Raw genomic sequence first — 25787 nt, forward strand, 5'->3', positions numbered from 1 at the left:
CCTCCCACAGTCCGAAAGACGTGCATTGGCCGTGCTAAATTCTCCCTCAGTGTTACCCGAACAGGTGCCGGAGTGTGGCGACTAGGGGATTTTCACAGTAACTTCATTGCAGCCGACTTGTGACACTAACAAATAAACTTTAAACTTAGGTTATGTATAAGCAAAATTCCATAAATGCAAATAAACATAGAGGGTGTGGAAATTAATCTTCAATGACACATAAATTAAATTCAATTATATATATAAATAAAATTCAGACTGTGCTAGCGTTTAACCTTCAATGATTAATAAATTAAATTCAATCTCTCTAAAAATAAATTCGGAGAGCGTGCCAGAGATTAATGTTCAATTAGATATAAATTAAATTCAATATATGTATAAATAAATTCAGTGCGTGTGCGAGAGGTTAATTTTCAATAACATATAAATTAAATTGAATATATATACATAAATAAATTGAGTGTCCTGGACATTAATCTTCAATGATTAATAAATTAAATTCAATCTATATGGGTGGCACAGTGGCACAGTGGTTAGCACTGCTGCTTCACAGCACCAGGGTCCTGGGTTCGATTCCCGGCTTGGGGTCACTGTCTGTGTGGAGTTTGCACATTCTCCTCATAATCTGCGTGGGTTTCCTCCGGGTGCTCCGGTTTCCTCCCACAGTCCAAAGATGTGCAGGTTAGGTTGATTGGCCATGCTAAAAATTGCCCCTTAGAGTCCTGAGATGCGTAGGTTAGAGGGATTAGTGGGGTAAATCTGTAGGGATAAGGGTGGGATTGCGGTCGGTGCAGACTTGATGGGCCAAATGGCCTCTTTCGATGCTGTAGGGTTTCTATGATTAATATAAATAAAATAGGAGTGTGCTTGAGATTAATATTCAATGATATATAAATTAAATTCAATCTATATATAAATAAAATTCAATATATATGTACGTACATGAATTCAGTGTGTGTGCTGGAGATTAAACTTTAATTAGATCTAAATTACATTCTATATATATATAAATAAATTGAGTGAGTGTGCTCGAGATTAATCTTTAATAACATATAAATTAAATTCAATATATATAGAAATAAAGTTCTATATATATATGAATAAATTCAGGGAGCGTGCTCGAGATTAATTTTCAATGATATACAAATAAAATTCTATATATATATATAAAGTTCTATATATATATATATATATATATGAATAAATTCAGTGAATGTGCTGGACATTAATCTTGAATAATAAATAAATTAAACCCAATAGTAAATTCTAGAATCCATATAATCCTACAGTGCAGAAGGAGGGCACTCGGCCCATCTAGTTTTCATCAACCACAATCCTACCCAGGCCCTATCCCTATAACCTCATGCATTTACCCTAGCCAGTCTCCTTAATACTATTTTGCACGGCCAATCCACCTAACCTGCACATCTTTGGACACTAAGGGGCAATTTAGCATGGCCAATCCACCTAACCTGCACATCTTTGGATACTAAGGGGCAATTTGGCATGGCCAATACATCTAACCTACACACCTTGGACACTAAGGGGCAATTTAGCATGGCCAATCCACCGAACCTACACATCTATGGACACCAAGGGGCAATTTAGCATGGCCAATCCACCTAACCCACATGCTTTGGACACTAAGGGGCAATTTAGCATGGCTAATTCACCGAACCTACACATCTATGGACACCAAGGGGCAATTTAGCATGGCCAATCCACCTAACCCACACGCTTTGGACACTAAGGGGCAATTTAGCATGGCCAATCCACCTAACCTACACATCTTTGGACACTAAGGGGCAATTTAGCATGGCCAATACATCTAACCTACACACCTTTGGACACTAAGGAGCAATTTAGCATGGCCAATCCACCGAACCTGCACATCTTTGGACACTAAGGGGCAATTTAGTATGGCTAATCCAAATAACCCGCACACTTTGGACACTAAGGGGCAATTTAGCAGGGCCAACTCACCTAACCCGCACATCGTTGGACAATGGGAGGTAACTGGAGCATCCGGAGAAAACCCACGCAGATACGGTGGAAAATATGCAGACCCCGCACAGACAGTGACCTGAGCCAGGACTTGAACCCAGCTCCCTGGTGCTGTGAGGCAGCAGTGCTAACCACTGTCCTACCGTGCCGCCCTGAATTGAATTAAATTCGAAATGCAGTGAGTGTGCTGTAAACTAATCTTCAAATATTTATAAATCAGTTCAATACATATAAATAAAATTCAATCTATGTATGAATAATTCCGTTAGTGTGCTGGAGATTAATTTTCAATGATTTATAGATTAAATTCTAGATTATATATAAATTAAATTCAATCCCTATAAATAAATTGAGAGATTGTGTTGGAGATTAATCTTCAATAATATCTAAATTAAATTATATATAAATATTAAACTCAATCTCTGGATTGAGTTTAATTTGCCTCACAAATTTGATTGAATTTTTTGAGTAGGTAACTAAGTGTGTTGATGAAGGTAGGGCAGTTGATGTCATATACATGGATTTTAGTAAGGCGTTTGATAAGGTCCCCCATGGTCATCTCATGAAGTAAGGAGGTGTGGGATAGAGGGAAAGTTGGCCGATTGGATAAGTAACTGGTTATCTCATAGAAGACGGAGGGTGGTGGTGGATGGAAAATTTTCAGACTGGAGACCAATTACCAGCGGTGTACCACAAGGATCAGTGCTGGGTCCTCTGCTATTTGTGATTTTTATAAATGACTTAGAGGAGGGGGCTGAAGGGTGGATCAGTCAATTTGCTGATGACACCAAGATTGGTGGAGTAGTGGATGAGGTGGAGGGCTGTTGGAGGCTGCAAAGAGACATAGATAGGATGCAGAGCTGGGCCGAAAAATGGCAGATGGAGTTTAACCCTAATAAATGCAAGGTGATTCATTTTGGTAGGACGAATTTGAATGCAGATTACAGGGTCAAAGGTAGGGTTCTGAGGAATTTGGAGGAACAGAGAGATCTTGGGGTTCATGTCCACAGATCTCTGAAGGTTGCCACTCAAGTGGATAGAGCCGTGAAGAAAGCCTATAGTGTGTTAGCGTTTATTAACAGGGGGTTTGAGTTTAAGAGCCGTGGGGTTATGATGCAACTGTACAGGACCTTGGTGAGACCACATTTGGAATAGTGTGTGCAGTTCTGGTCACCTCACTATAAGAAGGATGTGGAAGCATTGGAGAGAGTGCAGAGGAGATTTACCAGGATGCTGCCTGGTTTGGTGGGTAGGTCTTATGAGGAAAGGTTGAGGGAGCTGGGGCTTTTCTCTTTAGAGCAGAGGAGGTTGAGAGGCGACTTAATAGAAGTTTATAAGATGATGAGGGAGATAGATAGAGTGGACGTTCAGAGACTATTTCCTCGGGTGGATGTAGCTGTTACCAGGGGGCGTAACTAAAAGGTTCATGGTGGGAGATATAGGAGGGATGTCCGAGGTAGGTTCTTTACTCAGAGAGTGGTTGGGGTGTGGAATGGACTGCCTGCTGTGATAGTGGAGTCGGACACTTTAGGAAGTTTCAAGCGGTTATTGGATAGGCACATGGAGCACACCAGAATGATAGGGAGTGGGATAGCTTGATCTTGGACAAAGCTCGGCACAACATCGAGGGACGAAGGGCCTGGGCTGTGCTGTACTGTTCTATGTTCCATGTTCTATGTAAACTCAATCTCTGGAAGTAATTGGAGAGATTGTGTTGGAGATTACACTTCAATAATATCTAAATTAAATAAAATATAAATATTAAACTCAATCTGGAGGTAATTGGAGATATTGTGTTGGAGATTAATCTTCAATAATATCTAAATTAAATTATATATAATTATTAAACTCAGTCTCTGGAGGTAATTGGAGAGATTGTGTTGGAGATTACACTTCAATAATATCTAAATTAAATAAAATATAAATATTAAACTCAATCTGGAGGTAATTGGAGAGATTGTGTTGGAGATTAATCTTCAAAAATATCTAAATTAAATTCTATATAAATATTAAACTCAATCTGGAGGTAATTGGAGAGATTGTGTTGGAGATTACTCTTCAATAATATATAAAGTAAATTATATATAAATATTAAACTCAATCTCTGTAAGCAAATGGAGAGATTGTGTTGGAGATTTAATCTTCAATAATATCTAAATTAAATTAGATATAAATATTAAACTCAATCTCTGGAAGTGATTGGAGAGATTGTGTTGGAGATTACACTTCAATAATATCTAAATTAAATTCTATATAAATATTAAACTCAATCTCTGGAGCTAATTGGAGAGATTGTGTTGGAGATTATCTTTGCCATTCTCCAGGCCAGCCCGGGAGACAGTTGGGAAGACAACTTGCTGCCGTTGGGCGGGCTGGGTTGCTGGCTCGGCGATCGCTTGGTCGCGCCTGGTTGTGGTCCTCCAGCGCCGGGGCCCCGGTCCTCCAGCGGGCCGTTGCCATGGTGAGGGGCGGGTGGATGCGTTCGGCGCGCGGCTGAGCGCCCCTGTCTCCAGGCAGGCAGGCTCGGTGCGCGAATGGAGTCCCGCTGCGAGTACCTGATGTACTTCCCGGCCGGCCCGGTGCCGGATTACCGGCGCTACCGCAGCCTGCCCCGCCGCCAGCAGCTCTACCTGGGCGAGACGGTGCGCTTCGTGCTGGTGGTGCGCTGCCGGGCCCGGGACTCGCCGCCGGCTGAGGGCGAGGCCCAGGCTCAGGCGCAGGCCCGGGCCGGCTGGCCCCAGCTCTCCGCCTCCCTCTCCGCCCTGGCCAGCGTGTGCCCCGGCCTCCAGCAGCCGGCCCAGGCCCCGGAGGAGGAGCTGCTGGACGGGGGGGAGGAGGTGGTGGAGGTGCTGCTCGGGTCAGGGGAGGCCGCCGGTGCCGGAGCCGCCGCGGGCCCCGAGGGGGAGGAAGGAGGGGATCGCCACCTCCCCCGGGGACCCGGCTTCCTCCTCCCGGCCGAGCAGCAGCAGCAGCGCCGGAGGAGGCGGGAGCCCGGCGGATTCCGGGAGTGCCGCCCGCTGCTCACACACGGAGGCGGGGCGGCGGCGGGCAAGGAGGGCGGCTGCAGGAGCCAGGTGAGCCCGGGGGTGGGGAGTGTGCCATCCAGCTGGGCGGGGAGGGTGCCCCTCTGGGTGCATTGGGCGGGGAGGGTGCCCCTCTGGGTGCATTGGGCGGGGAGGGTGCCCCTCTGGGTGCATTGGGCGGGGAGGGTGCCCCTCTGGGTGCATTGGGCGGGGAGGGTGCCCCTCTGGGTGCATTGGGCGGGGAGGGTGCCCCTCTGGGTGCATTGGGCGGGGAGGGTGCCCCTCTGGGTGCATTGGGCGGGGAGGGTGCCCCTCTGGGTGCATTGGGCGGGGAGGGTGCCCCTCTGGGTGCATTGGGCGGGGAGGGTGCCCCTCTGGGTGCATTGGGCGGGGAGGGTGCCCCTCTGGGTGCATTGGGCGGGGAGGGTGCCCCTCTGGGTGCATTGGGCGGGGAGGGTGCCCTCTGGGTGCATTGGGCGGGGAGGGTGCCCTCTGGGTGCATTGGGCGGGGAGGGTGCCCTCTGGGTGCATTGGGCGGGGAGGGTGCCCTCTGGGTGCATTGGGCGGGGAGGGTGCCCTCTGGGTGCATTGGGCGGGGAGGGTGCCCTCTGGGTGCATTGGGCGGGGAGGGTGCCCTCTGGGTGCATTGGGCGGGGAGGGTGCCCTCTGGGTGCATTGGGCGGGGAGGGTGCCCTCTGGGTGCATTGGGCGGGGAGGGTGCCCCTCTGGGTGCATTGGATGGGGAGGGGAGGGTGCCCCTCTGGGTGCATTGGATGGGGAGGGGAGGGTGCCCCTCTGGGTTTCTTGGATGTTGAGGGTGCCATCTGGGTGTCTTGGGCGGGGAGGGTGCCCCTCTGGGTTCCTTGGGCGGGGAGGGTGCCCCTCTGGGTTCCTTGGATGTTGAGGGTGCCATCTGGGTGCATTGGGCAGTAAGGAGGTGGCAGCTGGGCTTATTGCCCGAGGTGCTGTGCTATCTGGGTGCATTGGGTAGTGAGGAGGGATGTATTGGGTGGAGAGGGAACTGGATGCTGGAGTTATTGGGCGGGGTGGGCTGTGACAACTGGGTGTGTTGGCTAGAGCGTGGTGTGCCAGCTGGTTGACGCTGTGCTGAAGGCTCACGGTTGGTGCATGTTGCTGCCAAGCCTGTCATTGGGGCGGCATGGCACAGTGGTTAACACTGCTGCCTCACAGTGCCAGGGATCCGGGTTCAATTCCCGGCTTGGGTCGCTGTCTGTGTGGAGTTTGCACGTTCTCCCCGTGTCTGCGTGGGTTTCCTCCGGGTGCTCCAGTTTCCTTCCACAGTTCAAAAGACGTGCTGGTTAGGGTGCATTGGCCATGCTAAATTGCCCTACGGGGGATTGGGCTGTTAAATACATGGGGTTATGGGGGATAGGGCCTGGGTGGGATTGTTGTCAGTGCAGACTCGAAGGGCCGAATGGCCTCTTTCTAGGGATTCTATGATGGCGGTTATGGTGGATTGAAAGTGACTGCGTGGTGGTGACGCAGCTGTATTGATATTACAGGAGCTTGTCTCCAGTTTAAGAACTTTGTGCTTTGATATTACCGAATTCTGACTAGACTGTTGGCAGGTGGGTGTCCATGAAGGTTATTCACAATTTTGTGATTTCAAATGCAGCTTTAAGTTGTTGATTTTTGCCTGAGTAAATGTATTTGTTGACAAGTATAATGATATTCACTGGGGTCTACACCACTTCCTGGTTTACGCTCTGTGGTGGTAACCCTTGGGGATAGTTCCCTGTGCTGCCTTAGGTTCCTAATTGTTGAGAGTTGTGTTCCTTGTTGATGTAATGTTATCACAAATCAAAGTCTGTTGCCTTATTTTGTTGGCATTGTGCATCTGTTTTCAGCTATTATCATCCTGACACCTCACAGTGTAAAATGAAGGCGTGGGGGAGGGCGGAGGGGGTCATTGCATTTGAGTATCTGCAGTGTCTGCTTCCCTATTCTTTAATCTCGGTGTGCTGGAGTAAGATGTTCATTCAGACTTGGGGTCTGTAATTACCCATCGTGGTCAGTCACTACCCTTTCCACTGTTGCAACCGGCTATTCTTGCTCCAGTTTGGATGAGGGGGAGAATGTGGCAATCACCCCCCCACCCCCCCCAAATTACCTTTGTCAACTTTTAAGATCTCTATGCTCCCCTGATTCTGGCCTCTTGAGCGTCTCTGATTCCCATCGCTGTCATTGGTGGTCGTGCCTCCAGCTGTCTCTGTCTCCGTCTCTGTCTGTCCTCCTTCAAGACATTCCTTAAAACCTCCCAAGCTTTTGGTCACTTGTTCTTGTGTAACTTTCAAATGCGCTTGTGTAATCCCTCGGGATAGTTTTGCTACATTATATAATGCAAGGCATTGGAGTGGTTAGGACGTGAAGGTTAAGAGTACAGCTGCCTTCAAGTGACCTGCTGTGTATTTAAATCCCTTCTGCACCAGTACCAGTTTGTTTCGTAGAATCACGATAGTGCAGCCCATCGGGTCAGCAGCGACTCTCCGACAGAGCATCCCACCCAGGCCTTATCCTCGTAGCCCCATGTATTTGTCCCACTAATCTCCCTCGCCTACACGAAGGGGCAATTTAGCACGACCAATCCACCTAACCTACACATCTTTGGATGCTAAGGGGCAATTTAGCACGGCCAATCCACCTAACCCGCACATCTTTGGACTGTGGGAGGAAACCGGAGCACCTGGAGGAAACCCACGCAGACACGGGGGAGAATGTGCAAACTCTGCGCAGACACAGTGACCCAAGCCGGGAATCGAACCCGGGTCCCTGGCGCTGTGAAGCAGCCGTGCTAACCACTGTGCCACCATGCCGCCCTTTTGGTTGGTTTGGCTGGTCACATTTATGGCTCTGATTTCAATGCTTGTGGATTCGAACCCCATTTTAGACCCGAGGACAAAGCAGGGGCTGACAGTTTGGCTTTCTAATTTTGGAGATGAACCTTTTGCACAGCACATTAAATCAGAGTCCCATCTATCTCTATGTGCTCTATGAACGGTATGCTTTGTATAGCGCGCAAGAAACAATACTTTTCACTGCATCCCAATACATGTGGCAATAATAAATCAAATCAAAAATTTAAAACTGCTCCGAGGGGGGCATTATCTGCGGTATCTAAATAAGGGCTGAGACTTCTCCAGCACCTTGGCAAACGTTCCTCTGTCGACCAGCACCCTGCACTGATCACTTGCTGCTTTTTGTTCACTTGTGTTTGGTGATGTGGAGGTGTGTGCACATTTCCCCGTCTTGTTTATCAACTTAAGAGTAATTAATTAAGTCATAAAGAGCACAGTGAGAACAGAGTGACACGTTGCACAAATGCTAGGTTCCTTTTCTCACTGCACCATTTAGTCCCTTGCCACCTCATGATACGGCGCTGTAGGAGACCGTTCTGCCCCTTTTGGTGCCTGTGCTAGCTCTGTGAAGGAGCAGCCCACTGACTTGGAGTGCAGTTTGCAAACACTTCACGCAGAGGGTGGTTGATGTTTGGAACTCTGTTCCGCACGCAGTAATTAATGCTAAGTCAATTGTTTTATTGAAAGCTGAGATGGTGCATTTTTGTTAGGGGGTGTGGGGCAGTAGAGTTAGGTTACAGATCGTCCTTCATGTTGACCCCCCCCTCCCCCCCTCCCCCCCCCCCCCCCCACTAGATGTTTCTACCTTCTTGCACTTGCTCATCTGTTAAGATACCATCAATTTTGCTTCATGCCTGAAGCACTTGTTCACTCTGAAGCCACTAACTGACTCAGTTCAATATTTCCAGTGCTCTCCTGTGCAGGTCAGGTGGATTGGCCTTGTTAAATTGCCCCTTAATAGGATGGAGGGTTATAGGTAGGCCTAAAAGGTAGGGATATGTTCGGCACAACTTGCGGGGCCGAAGGGCCTGTTTTGTGCTGTAGTTTTTCTATGTTTCTAATGTCCAAAGGTGTGTGGGTTAGGTGGATTGGCTATGCTAAATTGCCCCTTGGTGCCCAAAGGTGTGTGGGTTAGGTGGATTGGCTATGCTAAATTGCCCCTTAGTGCCCAAAGGTGTGCGGGTTAGGTGGATTTGGCTTGGAGGGCCGAAGGGCCTGTTCCTGTGCTGTAATTTTCTTTGTTCTTTGATTGGCCATGCTAAATTGCTCCTTAGTGTCCAAAGATGTGCGGCTTAGGTGAATTGGCCATGCTAAATTGCCCCTTAGTGTCCAAAGGTGTGTGGGTTAGGTGGATTGGCTATGCTAAATTGCCCCTTGGTGCCCAAAGGTGCGTGGGTTAGGTGGATTGGCTATGCTAAATTGCCCCTTAGTGCCCAAAGGTGTGCGGGTTAGGTGGATTTGGCTTGGAGGGCCGAAGGGCCTGTTCCTGTGCTGTAATTTTCTTTGTTCTTTGATTGGCCATGCTAAATTGCTCATTAATGTCCAAAGATGTGCGGCTTAGGTGAATTGGCCATGCTAAATTGCCCCTTAGTGTCAAAAGATGTTTAGGTTAGGGGGATTAGTGGGGTAAATGTATGGGGTTAAGGCTGTGGGGGCATGGGTAAGATGCTCTGTTGGAGAATTGGGACAGGCTGAATGGCCTCCTTCTGCACTGTAGGGATTCTGTGTGCTCATCCTGCATCCTGGTCATGGGACTTGAAATCCGTCCCAAATTGTATTTGCAAAGACAACATGTTTAAGAACAGGGCTTGCCATAGTCATTGCGTTGGCAGCAGTACAGCACAGTGGGGTTGCTTGGCGAGTTTACCCTGCTCCTGTTTCTTCAGTTGATTCCCTCTCGCTGTCTCTCTTTTGGATTTCACCTTTTCGGACATTTTCTCCAGCTTCCATTTATCAGGAAAGACAAAAAGTCTGGGACCCCCTTCAGTAGGAAAGAGAGGGCTGAGAGGTGATTTGATATAGGAGGCCTGGTGAGCAAGTTTGCGGATGACACTAAAATTGGTGGTGTAGTGGACCGTGAAGGAGGTTATCGAAGACTACAACGGGATCTTGATCAACTGGGCCAAGGAATGGGCAGATGGAGTTTAATTCAGATAAATGCGAGGTGTGGCATTTTGGTCAGTCAAACCAGGGCAGGACTTACACAGTTAATGGTAGGGCCCTGGGGAGTGTTGTCGAAATGATGTGGAGATGCCGGCGTTGGACTGGGGTAAACACAGTAAGAGTTTTAACAACAACAGGTCAAAGTCCAACAGGTTTATTTGGTAGCAAATGCCATTAGCTTTCGGAGCGCTGCTCCTTCGTCAGATGGAGTGGAAGACCCTAACCCTAACCCATCTGACGAAGGAGCAGGGCTCCGAAAGCTAATGGCATTTGCTACCAAATAAACCTGTTGGACTTTAATCTGGTGTTGTTAAAACTCTTACTGTGTTGTCGAACAGAGACCTGGGGGGGTGGTGGCAGGTACATAGTTCCTTGAAAGTGGCGTCACAGGTAGATAGGGTGGTGAAGGCGTTTGGCACACTTGCCTTCATCGGTCAGAGCATTGAGCACAGGAGTTGGGACGTTATATTAAGACTACAAGACATTAGTAAGGCCACATTTGGGGTACTGTGTACAATTCTGGTCACCCTGTTAGAGGAAGGATGTTGTTAAACTGGAAAGGGTAGGGAGGAGTCCAAAACTAGAGGGCTGAAGTTTAAGGTGAGAGGGGAAAGATTTAAAAGGAACCTGAGGGACAACCTTTTCACACAGAGGGTGGGGCGCGTCTGGAATGAGCTGCCAGAGGCGGTGGTGAGGCGGCTACAGTTACAGCATTGAAAAGACATTTGGACATTACGTGGGTGGGGAAAGGTTTACAGGGATATGGATTAAACGCATACGGGACTAGTTCAGTTCAGGAAACCTGGTCGGCATGGACGAGTTGGGCCGAAGGGCCTGTTTCCGTGCTGTATATCTCCGTGACGCTATTTAAAATGTTAAAGGGCGGGATTCACCGCGTAATCCGCCACGTGTTCCTCAGCGGCGGGAGGCGGCCCTCTGTTGGCCGGTGGCAGGTTCTTCTGGACCCGCCATTGTCGACGGGATTTCCCATCAGGTGCACCCCTCGCTGCTGTGAAACCCGCGGCGGGAGGTGCGCTGTCGCCGGGACTGGAAGATTCCACCGGCATGAATGGCCAGAAACATCCGGCTGTTTTTTCCACTAGTGGGGTCGAGTCCAGAATTAGGGGCCATCAGTATAAGGTACATAGAACATAGAACAGTACAGCACAGAACAGGCCCTTCGGCCCACGATGTTGTGCCGAGCTTTATCTGAAACCAAGATCAAGCTATCCCACTCCCTATCATCCTGGTGTGCTCCATGTGCCTATCCAGGTAGTCACTAATAAATCCAATCAGGAATTCAGGAGAAGCTTTTGTACTCGGTGAACCCCCTTATACTGATGTCCTTTAGTTCTGATCTTTCCCAGAAGTGGAAACACCTTTTCCGCATCTACCCTATCCAACCCCTTGGAAATTTTAAAGACATCCATCATCCTTCTCTTTTCCAGAGAAAATAACCCCGCCTGTTCAGTCTCTCTACACAGATGTAGCCTTTTTATTCGTGTCACAAGTAGGCTTACATTAACACTGCAATGAAGTTACTGTGAAAATCCCCCTAGTTGCCACACTCCGGCGCCTGTTCGGGTAACACTGAGGGAGAATTTAGCACAGCCAACGCACCCTAACCAGCACGTCTTTTGGACTGTGGGAGGAAACAGGAGCACCCGGAGGGAACCCACGGGGAGAACGTGCAGACTCCGCATAGACGGTGACCCAAGCCGGGAATCGAACCTGGGTCCCTGGAGCTGTGAGGCAGCAGTGCTAACCCACCTGGACTATGCCCACTGTGCCACCCTTGTCAGGTCTGAGAAAAGGTCCGGGGAAATAGGATTCGGTGGTGCCGGGTGGAGAGCGAGCACCAGCAGATTCGATGGGCTGAAAGGCCTCCCGCACTCTGTTAAAATGCAGCTTCTGAGCATTCATTATTGCTGGGAAAAGAGACTTTTCGTTGAAGTTGGTCGCTTCGCGTTCATCAGGACAAACACAAGAGTGCCAAATTTCAAACAATCACAGCGAGTTATGCTACATAAACGAGCGCCGATTGGTTGGCAAGTCAACTTTGATCAATCTCGGTTGCCATGGAGAAAGCAGTGCAGGACTTTAGCCTCCCCAAGCTCCCGGGTAATTCGAAGGCTGAATCTGGGGATGGCGGGACTGATGTATGAGGAGCGATTGACTAGGTTAGGATTGTTTTCGCTGGAGTTCAGACGAATGAGGGGGGGGGGGGAATCTCATCGAGACTTATAAAATTCTAACAGGACTAGACAGGGTAGATGGAGGGAGGATGTTCCCGATGGTGGGGGAGTCCAGAACCAGGGCATCACAGTCTGAGGATTCGGGGTAGACAAAGAACAAAGAACAATACAGCACAGGAACAGGCCCTTCGGCCCTCCAAGCCCGCGCCGCTCCCCGGTCCAGGATTGAATCCAGGATCCCTGCCCAATTTTCCAGCCTATCTACATCCTAATATCCTATCCACCGAGCTGTCCCTCACAGCTACGATGCTTTGTTCATCACAACCTATTAACTCACCCTCACCCCCCCCATTCCAGACCATGTGATCTCCAGGGAGAGGCGAAATTTAGGACGGAGGCGAGGAGACATTTCTTCATCCAAAGAGTGGCGAGCCTGTGGAATTCATCACCACAGGAAGTAGTTGATGCCAAAACATTGAATGTATTCGAGAGGCGGCTGGATATAGCACTTGGGGTGAATGGGATCAAAGGTTATGGGGGGAAAGCAGGATTAGGCTATTGAGTTGGATGATCAGCCAAGATGGTGAAGAATGGCGGAGCAGGCTCGAAGGGCTGAATGGCCTCCTCCTGCTCCTATCTTCTATGTTTCTATGAAAAAGGTGGAGGGCTTGACCACGTTCCTTTCATTGCAGAGACTGGGCCTCTGCACATGTCGCTTCTGGCAAGTGTGAATCAGCCACGTTATGATTCGACTGACGACCTTTAATCAGTTGTTTAGTGCACTCTGGGTTATTCAGCAAGTGCTGCCCAACCATATTGGAATCATATCTGATACTAGACATTTTGTTTGGCTTTGAGTAGGGTCTGTACAAAAACCAAGGGAACACGCTGTTTGATTTGACCGGCCGGTCGTTGCGGTGTACGGCCTACACACCTGGCTTCACACTGGCAATATGCATGGTCAGCACTGCTCCCTCACAGCGCCAGGGACCCGGGTTCAATTCACGGCTTGGGTCACTGTCTGTGCAGGGTTTGCACGTTCTCCCCGTGTCTGCGTGGGTTTCCTCCGGGTGCTCTGGTTTCTTCCCACACTCCAAAGATGTGTGGGTTAGGTGGATTGGCCATGCTAAATTTCCCCTTGGTGTCAGGGTAAATATATGGGGTTGTGGAGACACGGCCTGGGTCCCTGGGGTGGCACAGTGGGTTAGCACTGCTGCCTCACAGCGCCAGGGACCCGGGTTCGACTCCCAGCTTGGGCCACTGTCTGTGCGGAGTCTGCACACTTTCTCTGTCTGCGTGGGTTTCCTCTGGGTGCTCCAGTTTCCTGCCAAGACGTGCTGGTTAGGGTGCATAGGCCGTGCTAAATTCTCCCTCAGTTGTTACCCGAACAGGTGCCGGAGTGTGGCGACTCGGGGACTTTCACAGTAACTTCATTGCCGTTTTAAAGCAAGCCGACTTGTGACACTAAAATAAATTTAAACTGGGTGGGATTGTTGTTGGTGCAGGCTTGATGGGCCAAAAGGCCTCCCTCTGCACTATCGGGGTCCTATGATGATCTAAATTAACAAGTGACTATCTGAGCATTGTTGGGCTGAGCTTTGCTAAAGGCCGTTGAGGATATGGAGCAGGTTCAGATTTATCTTTGTGTCTGCGGAGTGGGGCAGGAAGTAGGAGCTTTACAACAGCGTTTGCCTCAACCATGAATGAACATGTCCATAGGGGCAGTGTCTGTGAGATGAAGGCTCGCGAGGCTCAGGGTTGGAAAAGGAAGGAATTTCACTGAATTGCTACATTAACGAGAGCGCAGAATCGATAAACCGTTAATGGAATTATAAATGCAGAGGAATTGAAAATTGGATTTTCTTGCTGAGCTGCTATCTTTTAACGTTCCCGAGGCCTTGCCTCTTGCACCTTCCCTCGCAATTGATTATGTGAATCTCGTTTGCCGTTGACAAGAGTATTCTCCAGCCTGCTTCCATTAAAAGAAAGACTTCCATCGTAGCACTGGCCAAGGCCTCTGAGGGAAATCATTTGTGAGAGGAATTGAAGTTAATGGATGGGAATAGAAACTGGAGCTGTTCTGTCAGAGCTGCAGTGCTCAGCATTTTAACCGCTGCAGGTTCTCTGTGCGTCGCTCAGGGTGTTAACTTGAGCTAAACTTTTCTTGCCGTGTGGACGTGTCTTTACTTGTGCTGCTGAGAATTTAATTGAGTGTTTGGAGTGTCAGCATTCCTGGCACACACCTACGGGCGAGCAGGAATGGGGAAACTGAGGCCACAAGCAGATCAGCCATGATCTAATTGAACGGTGGGGTTGTCCGAGAGGGCCAAGTCTCCGAATCTGCATGTTTGGAGATCTCCCGTAACGCCCGCCATGTCCCGGTTCCTGCAAAGATAGTTTGGCTGCTCCCTCATTCTTGCGGGTTCAAGTCCCACTGAAGAAGCAACTGTGGGATCTTGCTGTGCATAGTTTTGATGCCAATCTTTCTTTGGTAAAACAATTAAAAACTAAAGTAAGCAAACTGAAGGACAACGCAAGGAGGGCAGCCCTTTGGGGTGGAGCCACCTGAAACACAAAGCAGAAATGAAGTTTAAAACATCAAACCAAAAGGTGATTAAAAGGGCCTATAATACACTCAGTGCCCAAAGGACATGCCTCACGGCGCCAGGGACCCGGGTTTGATTCTGGCCTCTGGTGACTATCTGTGTGGAGTTTGCATGTTTTCCCCCCCGTGTCTGCGTGGGTTTCCTCCGGGTGCTCTGCTTTCTCCCCACACTCCAAAGATGTGTGGGTTAGGTGGATTGGCGATGCTAAATTGCCCCTTAGTGTCCAAAGGTGTGCAGGTTAGGTGGATTGGCCATGCTAAATTGCCCCTTAGTGTCCAAAGGTGTGCAGGTTAGGTGGATTGGCCATGCTAAGTTGCCCCTTCGTGTCCCAACGGTGTGCAGGTCAGGTGGATTGGCCATGCTAAATTGCCCCTTACTGTCCAACGGCGCCCGTGGACACCGCATGCTCCCTTGCCAGGAATACCCGGCCGCGAATGTGGTAGAGGGGCAGACAGCTAGGTCGGACGACTCCCTCAGTCGCCCGCTTCCTGCACTTGTTTGTGGCAAGCTTTGCCAGGCCCAGGTTCACGAGGAGGTCCTTCACCTTCCTTACCCTCCCCTCTGTACCGGGTGCCTGTAGATCAGGAGGGCGAGGCTGAAGTGCAAACAAAACACCAATCAAACGTTTTTCAAATACTGAGAAAGGGAGTGCGGTGTGAGTCAGTCGACCACTACGTGGCTCAGATTGGCTGCCAGGTCTCATAACAGCAACTCCACTTCCAAAGTAGTTCAGGTTGCAAAGTGCTTTGGGTATCTTGGACTCTGGCAAGGGGCTGTTGTTAAGTCAGCTCTGCAGTCTGGCACACCGTTTCATCATCCGAAGCTGCCTTCCAGTGGCATCATCTCAGAGCTGTTGCCTCTCGTCCTTGCTTTCCTGCAGATTTGCCTCATGCTTCCACTTTGCAAGCAGCAGGGTTTTCAGTCGGGACTCTTCGCTTTTTTGTGTATCTTCTGATTCTCGTTTGGCGTGTGGTCCTCTATCAATCAGAAGTCTTTGAGCGTCCGAACATCCTCACACCAGAGCCGTGTGTGGGTAAATGGACCAATGAAGTACGTGCATTGATTGGATGGTTACTTGGGCATGATCCATAGAATCCCTACAGTGCACAAGGAGGCCATTCAGCCCATCAAGTCTGCACCAACCACAATCCCACCCAGGCCCTAGCCCCATAACCCCATGCATTTACCCTAGCTAGTTCCCCTGACACTAAGGGGCAATTTAGCATGGCCAATGCACCTAACCTGCACATCTTTGGACTGTGGGAAGAAACTTGAGCACCCGGAGGAAACCCACGCAGACACGGGGAGAAGGTGCAAACTCCACACAGACAGTGACCCAAGCCCGGGAATCAAACCCGGGTCCCTGGCGCTGTGAGGCAGCAGTCCTAACCACTGTGCCACCGTGCCAGCCTAACCGTTCCCTTCTCGGCCTTTTAGCTAAGATCAAGCCCAAGATTGGGGCGGCATGGTGGCACAGTGGTTAGCACTGCTGCCTCACAGCGCCGGGGACCTGGGTTCGATTCTGGCCTCGGGTCACTGTCTGTGTGGAAATTGCATGTTCTCCCCGTGTCTGTGTGGGTTTCCTCCGGGTGCTCTGGTTTCCTTCCCCATTCCAAAGATGTGAAGGTTATATGGATTGGCCATGCTAAATTGCCCCTTGGTGTCCAAAGATGTGCAGGTTAGATGGATTGGCCATGCTAAATTGCCCCTTAGTGTCCAAAGATGTGCGGGTTAGGTGGATTGGCCATGCTAAATTGCCCTTTAGTGTGTAGATTAAGGGATTAGCAAGGTAAAATGCGTGTCCTCGTGTGCGCAACTTTGCTATCAGTCTCTGCTCAGCGAATCTGCATTATCGTGTCTCTTGAAGGCCGCCTTGGAGAACGCTTAACCTGAAGATCGGAGGCTGAATGCCCGTGACTGCTGAAGTGTTCCCCGACAGGAAGGGAACACTCCTGCCTGGTGATTGTTGAGTGGTGTCTGTTCATCCATTGTCGTAGCGTCTGCATGGTCTCCCCAATGTACCATGCCTCGGGACATCTTTTCCTGCAGCGTTATCAGGTAGACCGTTGGCCGAGTCGCATAAGACTCCGAAAGCTCGTGATCAAATAAACATATTGGACTTTAACCTGGTTTTGTGAGACTTCTTCCTATATCTTATGGTGAATGCAAGTTGGTTTTAAGCAGGCTCGTAAAGGAGAAGAGGGAGTGGCAAAGTAGCAAAAATAGTTGTGGAGGATTTCAGAGTTGAGACAGCGGAAGGCTGGTGTGAAGAGGCAAGAGGCCAGAGTTGGAGGAACATTATGATCTTGCAGTGTTGGAGGAGATTACAGAGAGGGGAAGCTCGAGGCCGTTGAGGGTACAGACTATTTGCTTCAGTGGACAGTTACGCTGTGGGGTTTGCGTTATTGTGCGGAGGGTGTTTAACTGAGGTCGGCAGTGGGCGCTAGCTCACACGCGCAGAACTGTCTCACGGTGGATTCCCAGTCCCCTATGGGGTGAGCAGTCAGCCCCCAGTGGTCTTAATCACAGGAACATTTTCAACTTGACAGCTGAACCCGGATCAGCATTTCTCTAAACACAGTGAGCCAGGTCTCCAGATTAAACGGCCTTTAATCATTCATTCATTCAGCAGTAAAGCCAGACCAAAGATTAAAAGCAAATCCCTTAAATAGATAACATTGTACACACACGCACACTTTCAACGCAGCCTGTTCAAAAGCCCACAGTCTGGTTTGATCATTTCCTAGTTAACCAAAGAGTGACGAACGGAAGGTGAAAATTAACCGGGCCGAGGAAAATGGGATAAAATGTGACTTTTATTTTCTCTCTCGCGGTTCGGGAGGGAGGGGAATCTGATCCCTTTTCGTTTTGTGTATCCATTCCTGTGACGCCGAGTGTCGCGAGCAAGACCAGCATTTGCTGCCCGTGGCTAATCGCCCTCGAGATGGTGGCAAGTATTGAGATGTGGACGTCCAGAACGAGGGGGCACGGTTTTAAAATTAGGGGGTCGCCCCTTTAGGACCGAGGTGAGGAGAATTTCTTTTCTGAGGATTGTGCGGCTTTGGAACTCTGCCTCAGAAGGCAGGGGGCGGGGGGGGAAAGCGGGGTCACCGAATATTTTTAAGGCTGAAGTCGATGGGTTTTTGTGAGGCAAGAGAATCGAAGGTTATCGTGGTTTCGGGGGAAGAAATCACTCTCATGCACACGCTCGCATGCAGACAGTCTCACACGCACACCTCGCTCTCGCTCACAGCGACACTTAGAAACACAAACAAATGAACCACGATCTTGTTGAATGGTGGGACAGACTCGAGGGGCCGAATGACCTACTCCTGCTCCTGTTTTGCATGTTGGTATGAGTCACCATTTTGATTTGAGTTACTATTGTCACATGTACTGAGGTACAAGGCTGAATGCCCTTGGCTGCTAAAGTGTTCCCCGAGTGGAAGGGAACACTCCTGCCTGGTGATTGTCACGCGCTGTCTGTTCATTCGTTGTTGTAGCGCCTGTTGTCACATGTACTGAAATCATACACATATAGCTCGCAGAGAGTTGCCATGCTCCAGAGCCATCTTGAGCCATAGATGTGGTCAACCCACAGTGAAATCACTACCACATCCCCATTCTCTCTCCACTCCCCGAGTCGTGGGGACTGGAAACAAGTCATTTTAGTGCATTGTGTCACGGTCAGGATTTGTGAATTAAAGGAACACGACCAACTGGGGAAAGAAATAAAGCCGCCTTGAACTGCTGCAGCCCATGTGGTGTAGGTACACCCACCGTGCTTTTGGGGAGAGTGTTCCAGCATTTTGACCCCAGCCACAGTGAAGGAATGGCCGATTATATTTCCAAGTGCTCTGACCAAGATCGCAAGAAACTACACAAAGGGTTGTGAACGTAGCCCAGTCCATCACGCAAACCAGCCTCCCATCCATTGACTCTGTCTACACTTCCCGCTGCCTCGGCAAAGCAGCCAGAATAATCAAGGACCTCACGCACCCCGGACACACTCTCTTCACCCTTCGGGAAAACGGTACAAAAGTCTGAGGTCACGGACCAACAGACTCAAGAACAGCTTCTTCCCTGCTGCCACCAGACTTTCGAACGGACTTTATATTAAGTTGATCTTTCTCTACACCCTCGCTATGACTATAACACTACATTCCGCACTCTCTCCTTTCCTTCTCCCTTCTGTATTCTATGAATGGTATGCTTTGTATAGCGCGCAGGAAACAATACTTTTCACTGTATCCCAATACACGTGACAATAATAAATCAAATCCTTCTCCCCTATGTACTCTATGAACAGTATGCTTTGTCTGTATAGTGCGCAAGAAGCAATACTTTTCACTGTATCCCAGTACATGTGACAATAATAAATCAAATCCTTCTCCCCTATGTACTCTATGAACAGTATGCTTTGTCTGTATAGTGCGCAAGAAGCAATACTTTTCACTGTATCCCAGTACATGTGACAATAATAAATCAAATCCTTCTCCCCTATGTACTCTATGAACAGTATGCTTTGTCTGTATAGTGCGCAAGAAACAATATTTTTCATTGTATCATGACATGACAATAAGTCAAGTCGGGCTTGGAGGCAATGGAATGGGAGCGTCCCTCATTCTTCTGAACTCCACCTCATTTAGGCCTGGACTATTTATTCTCTCCTCACAGGGCAATCCCCCCTCCGAAAGGGTGAGATGAAATGGGACGCAGGAGGGGGAATGTTTGTGGACGCCCGGGGGAGAATTTTGGAAATTTTTACGTAACGTTTTTGTGCAATATGGTCACGGCTGTGGGAAGCCATCCAAGAGAGATTTTCTCCAAGGATGTGGCAGCGTTTGTTTCTGTTGGAGCGCATGAGGGGAAAAGAAAAAGAGAAGCATTCTCTCTCCTCCGCACGTACTGGCTGTTCAGCCTCTGAACAGAGAATTGTGCTTCCAGCTCCCTGCAGGTTTGGTATGAAACGCTGACCCCGAGTGGAATTGGGAGACATCCCATTTTTTTTTTTCCCCTGTCTTGGTTCACTTGTCTCCACGGTTCATTGTCACGTTCCATTCTTCGAGTTGAATTCTTAAGTTGATGCGAGGAGGCGCTTTCTTTCCCCTGGCTGAGAACGGTGGGGGGAGGAATCACGGTTTCGGAATAAAGAATCGCCCAATTAATGACTGGCATGAGAAGAAATTTGTCCTCGAGAGAGTTCTGATTTCTTACCCCAACACCGTGTGGATGCCCAGCCATTGAGTATACATATCCTTTATTCACTCGTGGGACACGGGCGTCGCAGGCTGGGCCAGCATTTATTGCCCATCCCAAGTTGCCCTTGAACTGAGTGCCTCGCTTGGACGCTTCAGAAGGCAGTTGAGAGTCAACCACATTGGCTGTGGCTCTGGAGTCACATGTAGGCCAGACCAGGTAAGGGTGGCAGATTTCCTTCCCTGAAGAACCTCCGCTTTTGGCGTCGCTGGCATTTATTGCCCATCCCTAGTTGCCCGATGGCAGTTGAGAGTCAACCACATTGGCTCTGGCTCTGGAGTCACATGTAGGCCAGACCGGGTAAGGACGGCAGATTTCCTTCCCTAAAGGAACCAGATGGGTTTTTCCGACAATGGATCATCAGTAGATTCTTAATTCTGGATTTTTTAAATTCAAAATCCACCATCTGCGGTGGTGGGATTCGAATCCAGGCCACCAGAACATTAGCTGAGTTTCTGGATTAATAGTCAAGTGATAATTCCACCAGGCCATCACCCTCCCCCTCAAGACAAGTGTTGGATTAAGGGGACTTGGAGACAATGTGCGGAAGTGAAATCGAGCCCCAACTGCATTGAAATGGCATGGCAGCCTCGAGGGGCCAAATGGCCACTTTCCCATTCTTCTTTTGTTCAAGGTTGCCTTTGTTGTGCCTTTCCCCATTGCGGTGAGTTGGTTCCCTTTAGTTGCAACCTGACACGTTTCTCCTGAATAGTGGACTGCCGCAAACAACAAGACAAAACGCTCAGGGTTTCTCCAACCTGAAGGGAGGAATCGATTTGCTTTGAGGAGAAGATGGTGGCCCTTTCTCTTGAGTGTCCTGGCAGACAAAGGCAGGGGGTTGGGGTGGGAGACAAGATGATAGATATAGAGAAAATATCTGCTTCCCTGAGGGAAAATCCAAAAACTCATAAACCTCAACGTTGGAGCTGGGAGATTCGAGAACAGAATCGAGCAGCATCTTTCCCAAAGTGTTATGAAACTCTGGAATATTCTCCCACCAAGTCACATGGGCGGCACGGTGGCACAGTGGTTAACACTGCTGCCTCTCCGTGCCTGGGACCCGGGTTTGATTCCTGGCTTGGGTCACTGTCTGTGCGGAGTCTGCACGGAATGGAGGGATACGAAAGAATGGTCTAGTTTGGACCAGGGAGCGGCGTGGGCTTGGAGGGCCGAAGGGCCTGTTCCTGTGCTGTATGGTTCTTTGTGCTCCCCCGTGTCTGCGTGGGTTTCCTCCGGGTGCTCCGGTTTCCTCCCACAGTCCGAAAGACGTGCTGGTTAGGGTGCATTGGCCGTGCTAAATTCTCCCTTAGTGTTACCCGAACAGGTGCCGGAGTGCGGCGACTAGGGGATTTTCTCAGTAACTTCACTGCAGTGTTAATGTAAGCCGCCTTGTGACAGCAATAAATAAACTTTAAAACAAAGAATATCTTGAAGAAGCGGCGGACAGGGAGGGAATTCCAGAAGTCTGGAACCCAGGAAACTGACGGTGAGCGATTTTTAAAAAAATCAGGAATGCTGAAGAGGCTGGAATTGGAGGAGCGCAGAGGACTCTGGAGGACTGTGGCGGGTGGGGGAAAGTGGGGTGAAGAGCATAGAGGGATTGTAAATGAGGGTGAGAATTTTAAAACCGAGGCATTGTTTGACCAGCAGCCAATGTGGATGAGCGAGCACAAAGGGTGAGGGTAATTGTGGACTTGGTGCGTGTTCAGAGGCTTTACTGAACTCAGTTTAATCAGGGTATAACATAGGAAGCTGGCCAGGAGTGAATGCGTGGGAATAGCATAGAATCCCTGCAGTGCAGAAGGAGGCCATTAGGCCCATCGAGTCTGTACTGACAACAATCCCACCCAGTCGCTACTCCTGCAACCCCACAAATTTACCCTGCTAATCACCTGACACTAACGGACAATTTATCATGGCCAATCAACCTAACCCGCACATCTTTGGACTGAGAGGGGAAACTGGAGCACCCCCGGAGGAAACCCACGCTGACGTGGGGAAAAATGAAAACTCCACACAGACAGTGACCCGAGGCAGAATCGAACCCGGGTCCCTGGTGCTGTGAGGCAGCAGTGCTAACCACTGTGCCACCGGAATAGTCGGGATTTGATTTATTATTCTCGCATGGTACTGGGATACAGTGAAAAGTATTGTTTTTCGCGTGCTATACAGGCAAAGCATACCATTCATAGAGTACATAGGGGAAGGAGGAAAGGAGAGAGTGCAGAATGTACTGTTACAATCATAGCTCGGGTGTAGAGAAAGATCAACTTAGTTTAAGGTAGGTCCATTCAAAAGTCTGACAGCAGCGGGGAAGAAGCTGTTCTTGAGTCGGTTGGTATGCGACCTCAGACTTTTGTATCTTTTTCCCGGCGGAAGAAGTGGAAGAGAGAATGTCCGGGCTGCGAGGGGTCCTTAATTATGCTGGCTGCTTTTCCCGAGGCAGCAGGAAGTGTAGGCAGAGTCGATGGATGGGAGGGTGGTTTGCCTGATGTACTGGGCTTAGTTCACAACCCTTTGTAGTTCCTTGTGGTCTTGGTCAGAGCAGGAGCCATACCAAGCTGTGATGTATCCGGGAAGGATGCTTTCTATGGTGCATGTGTCGTATTGAAGGCATGGATTAGGGTTCCAGCAGCAGATGAGTTGAGGCAGGGACAGATTCAGAATCACGAATGAAAAGCCTCGATTAACGTTGCGATGTCATTGCAAACCAGCTGGTTTTGATGGTGTCAGAGTAAGGTTGCAGTGTTCTGGTTAAGGTGCGAGAAGCTTTTTATTGCGATTCAATGAGTGAGGTAATGACTCTATAATGAATAGTTACCCGAGCAGTCCATTGTTAGGCTTGCATGGCGCTGTGTCGTATCTAGCCTGCGGCACGGCAAGTTGTAACAGGTTTGACAATCGCTCCAAGACTAATATCTGCGTGATTAAGTCCTGGAAAGCACAGATAATGTGTCAATGCCTTGAAGATTCTCTGTTTGTGATCTGGTAGCTGAGTTTCTGGATTAATAGGCTAGCGATGAAACCTCTAGAAGCCCTTTGGGCTTTCCTCTGCTGCTATTTATCGTTACCAGACTCTTGGTGGTCATTGATATTCTTTTCCCACCTCAGTCGGTGGTCTGTGATAGCACAGTGCTTATTATTACTGGACCGGGAATCTGGAAACCTGGATTCGTGATCCAGAGACATGGCAAATTCCACCGTGGAGTTAAATTCGGTCCGTTAATTCGGCTTTCCTTAACTAAAATCTGAAATGAGAAAGCCAATCTTGGTTATAGTGACCACGAAACATCAATTGTCATCAGAAACCCATCACTGTAGCCATTGCTTTGGCCCCTCCACAAGCTCCCTGAATCCACCCACTCTCCAGACACTCTACTATCGAGCTCCATCCTCCATGTAATCTCCATCGTATAAACTGGGATTCATATTGCCCACCCTGCCTCCAAACAGGGAGCCTTTCATCCATCCCACTGTCATCCTAAAACTCCGTTATTTGAATCTTCTTCTAGAGGTTTCATCGCTAGCCTATTCATCCAGAAACGCAGCTAAAGTTCTGGGGACCCGGGTTCGAATCCCGCCACGGCAGTTGATGGATTTTGAATTCAATAAAATATATCTGGAATTAAGAATCTACTGATGACCCATTGTCGGAAAAACCCATCTGGTTCCCTTTAGGGAAGGAAATCTGCCGTCCTTACCCGGTCTGGCCTACATGTGATTCCAGAGCCACAGCCAATGTGGTTAACTCTCAACTGCCCTCCAAGGGTAACTAGGGATGGGTAATAAATGCTGGCCCAGCCAGCGACACCAAAAAACTAAGGTTCTTCAGAGAAGGAAATCTGCCATCCTTACCCGGTCTGGGCTACATGTGACTCCAGATCCACGTGATTGGCTCCTAACTGCCCTCTGAAATGGTCGAGAAAGCCACTCCGTTGAATGGTGGGTTATTCTATCCGCGTAATGCACTCGGTGTGAATCCAGAGAATCTGGGCAGTGCAGAAGGAGGCCATTGGGTTATTGAGTCTACGCCAAATCTCCAAAAGAGCATCTTATCCAGACCCTATCCCTGTAATCCCATGTATTTACCCTGCTAATCCACCTAACCTATACACCTTTGGACACTAAAGAGCAATTTAGCATGGCCAAACCACCTAAGCTACACATTAAAACACACAGCGGCGATTTAGCATGGCCAGTCCATCTAACCTATACATCGTTGGATGCTAAGGGGCAATTTAGCATGGCCAATCCACCTAAGCTACACATCTTTGGGCACTAAGGGACAATTTAGCATGGCCAGTCCACCTAACCTATACATCGTTGGATGCTAAGGGGCAATTTAGCATGGCCAATCCACCTAACCTATACATCGTTGGATGCTAAGGGGCAATTTAGCATGGCCAATCCACCTAACCTATACATCGTTGGATGCTAAGGGGCAATTTAGCATAGCCAATCCACCTAACCTGCACATCTTAGGACTGTGGAGGAAGCCAGAGCATCCGGAGGAAACCCACGCAAACACAGGGAGAACATGCAAACTCCACACAGTCAGTGACCCGCGGCCGGGGATCGAACCCGGGTCCCTGGCGCAGAAGGAGGCAGTAAGAGTTTTAACAACACCAGGTTAAAGTCCCAACAGGTTTATTTGGTAGCAAATACCATAAGCTTTCGGAGCGCTGCTCCTTCGTCAGATGGCGTGGAAATGTGCTCTCAAACAGTGCACAGAGACACAGAAATCAAGTTACAGAATACTGATTAGAATGCGAATCCCTACAGCCAGCCAGGTCTTAAAGGTACAGACAATGTGGGTGGAGGGAGCATTAAGCACAGGTTAAAGAGATGTGTATTGTCTCCAGACAGGACAGCCTGCAAGTCCAAGCTGTGGGGGTTACTGATAATGTGACACAGAAGGAGGCAGCAGTGCTAACCATTCTGCCGCCGCGCCACTGCCTTGCTTCCTGCAATACTTCCTCCGGTGGTGACTACATTTGACCATAAGACATAGGAGCGGAAGTAAGGCCATTCGGCCCATCGAGTCCACTCCACCATTCAATCATGGTTGATTTCAACTCCATTTACCCGCTCTCTCCCCATAGCCCTTAATTCCTCGAGAAATCAAGAATTTATCAATTTCTGTCTTGAAGACGCTCAACGTCTCGGCCTCCACAGCCCTCTGTGGCAATGAGTTCCACAGACCCACCACTCTCTGGCTGAAGAAATTTCTCCTCATCTCTGTTCTAAAGTGACTCCCTTTTATTCTAAGGCTGTGCCCCCGCGTCCTAGTCTCCCCTGTTAATGGAAACAACTTCCCTACGTCCATCCTATCTAAGCCGTTCATTATCTTGTAAGTTTCTATCAGATCTCCCCTCAACCTCCTAAACTCCAATGAATATAATCCCACGATCCTCAGACGTTCATCGTATGTCAGGCCTACCATTCCTGGGATCATCCGTGTGAATCTCCGCTGGACCCGCTCCAGTGCCAGTATGTCCTTCCTGAGGTGTGGGGCCCAAAATTGCTCACAGTACTCCAAATGGGGCCTAACCAGTGCTTTATAAAGTACATCATTGGCTGTAAAGAATTGAGAGACATCTGGCAGCAATGGAGAACGCAATGTAAACGCACGTCTGCCTTTTTGTTTTGTCCACAGCTGGT

General features: G+C 49.1%; 1 protein-coding gene across 3 annotated transcripts in view; it reads left to right on the plus strand.

Moving 5' to 3' along the window:
* The first annotated feature begins 4532 nt into the window (after positions 1-4532).
* trappc14 (trafficking protein particle complex subunit 14) overlaps positions 4533-25787 on the plus strand; it is an 88989-nt gene continuing 67734 nt past the window's right edge. For 2 of the 3 annotated variants that reach the window (XM_078200837.1, XM_078200838.1), the window contains exon 1: positions 4539-5078. In XM_078200837.1, coding sequence (XP_078056963.1) covers positions 4539-5078 — 540 coding nt within the window. Of the gene's footprint in view, positions 5079-25787 lie in introns of all 3 variants that reach the window. The other variant, XM_078200840.1, reaches the window with a different exon arrangement.

Source organism: Mustelus asterias, chromosome 31 (genome assembly GCF_964213995.1).
Source record: "Mustelus asterias chromosome 31, sMusAst1.hap1.1, whole genome shotgun sequence".
In the NCBI taxonomy this organism is placed as follows: Eukaryota; Metazoa; Chordata; class Chondrichthyes; order Carcharhiniformes; family Triakidae; genus Mustelus; species Mustelus asterias.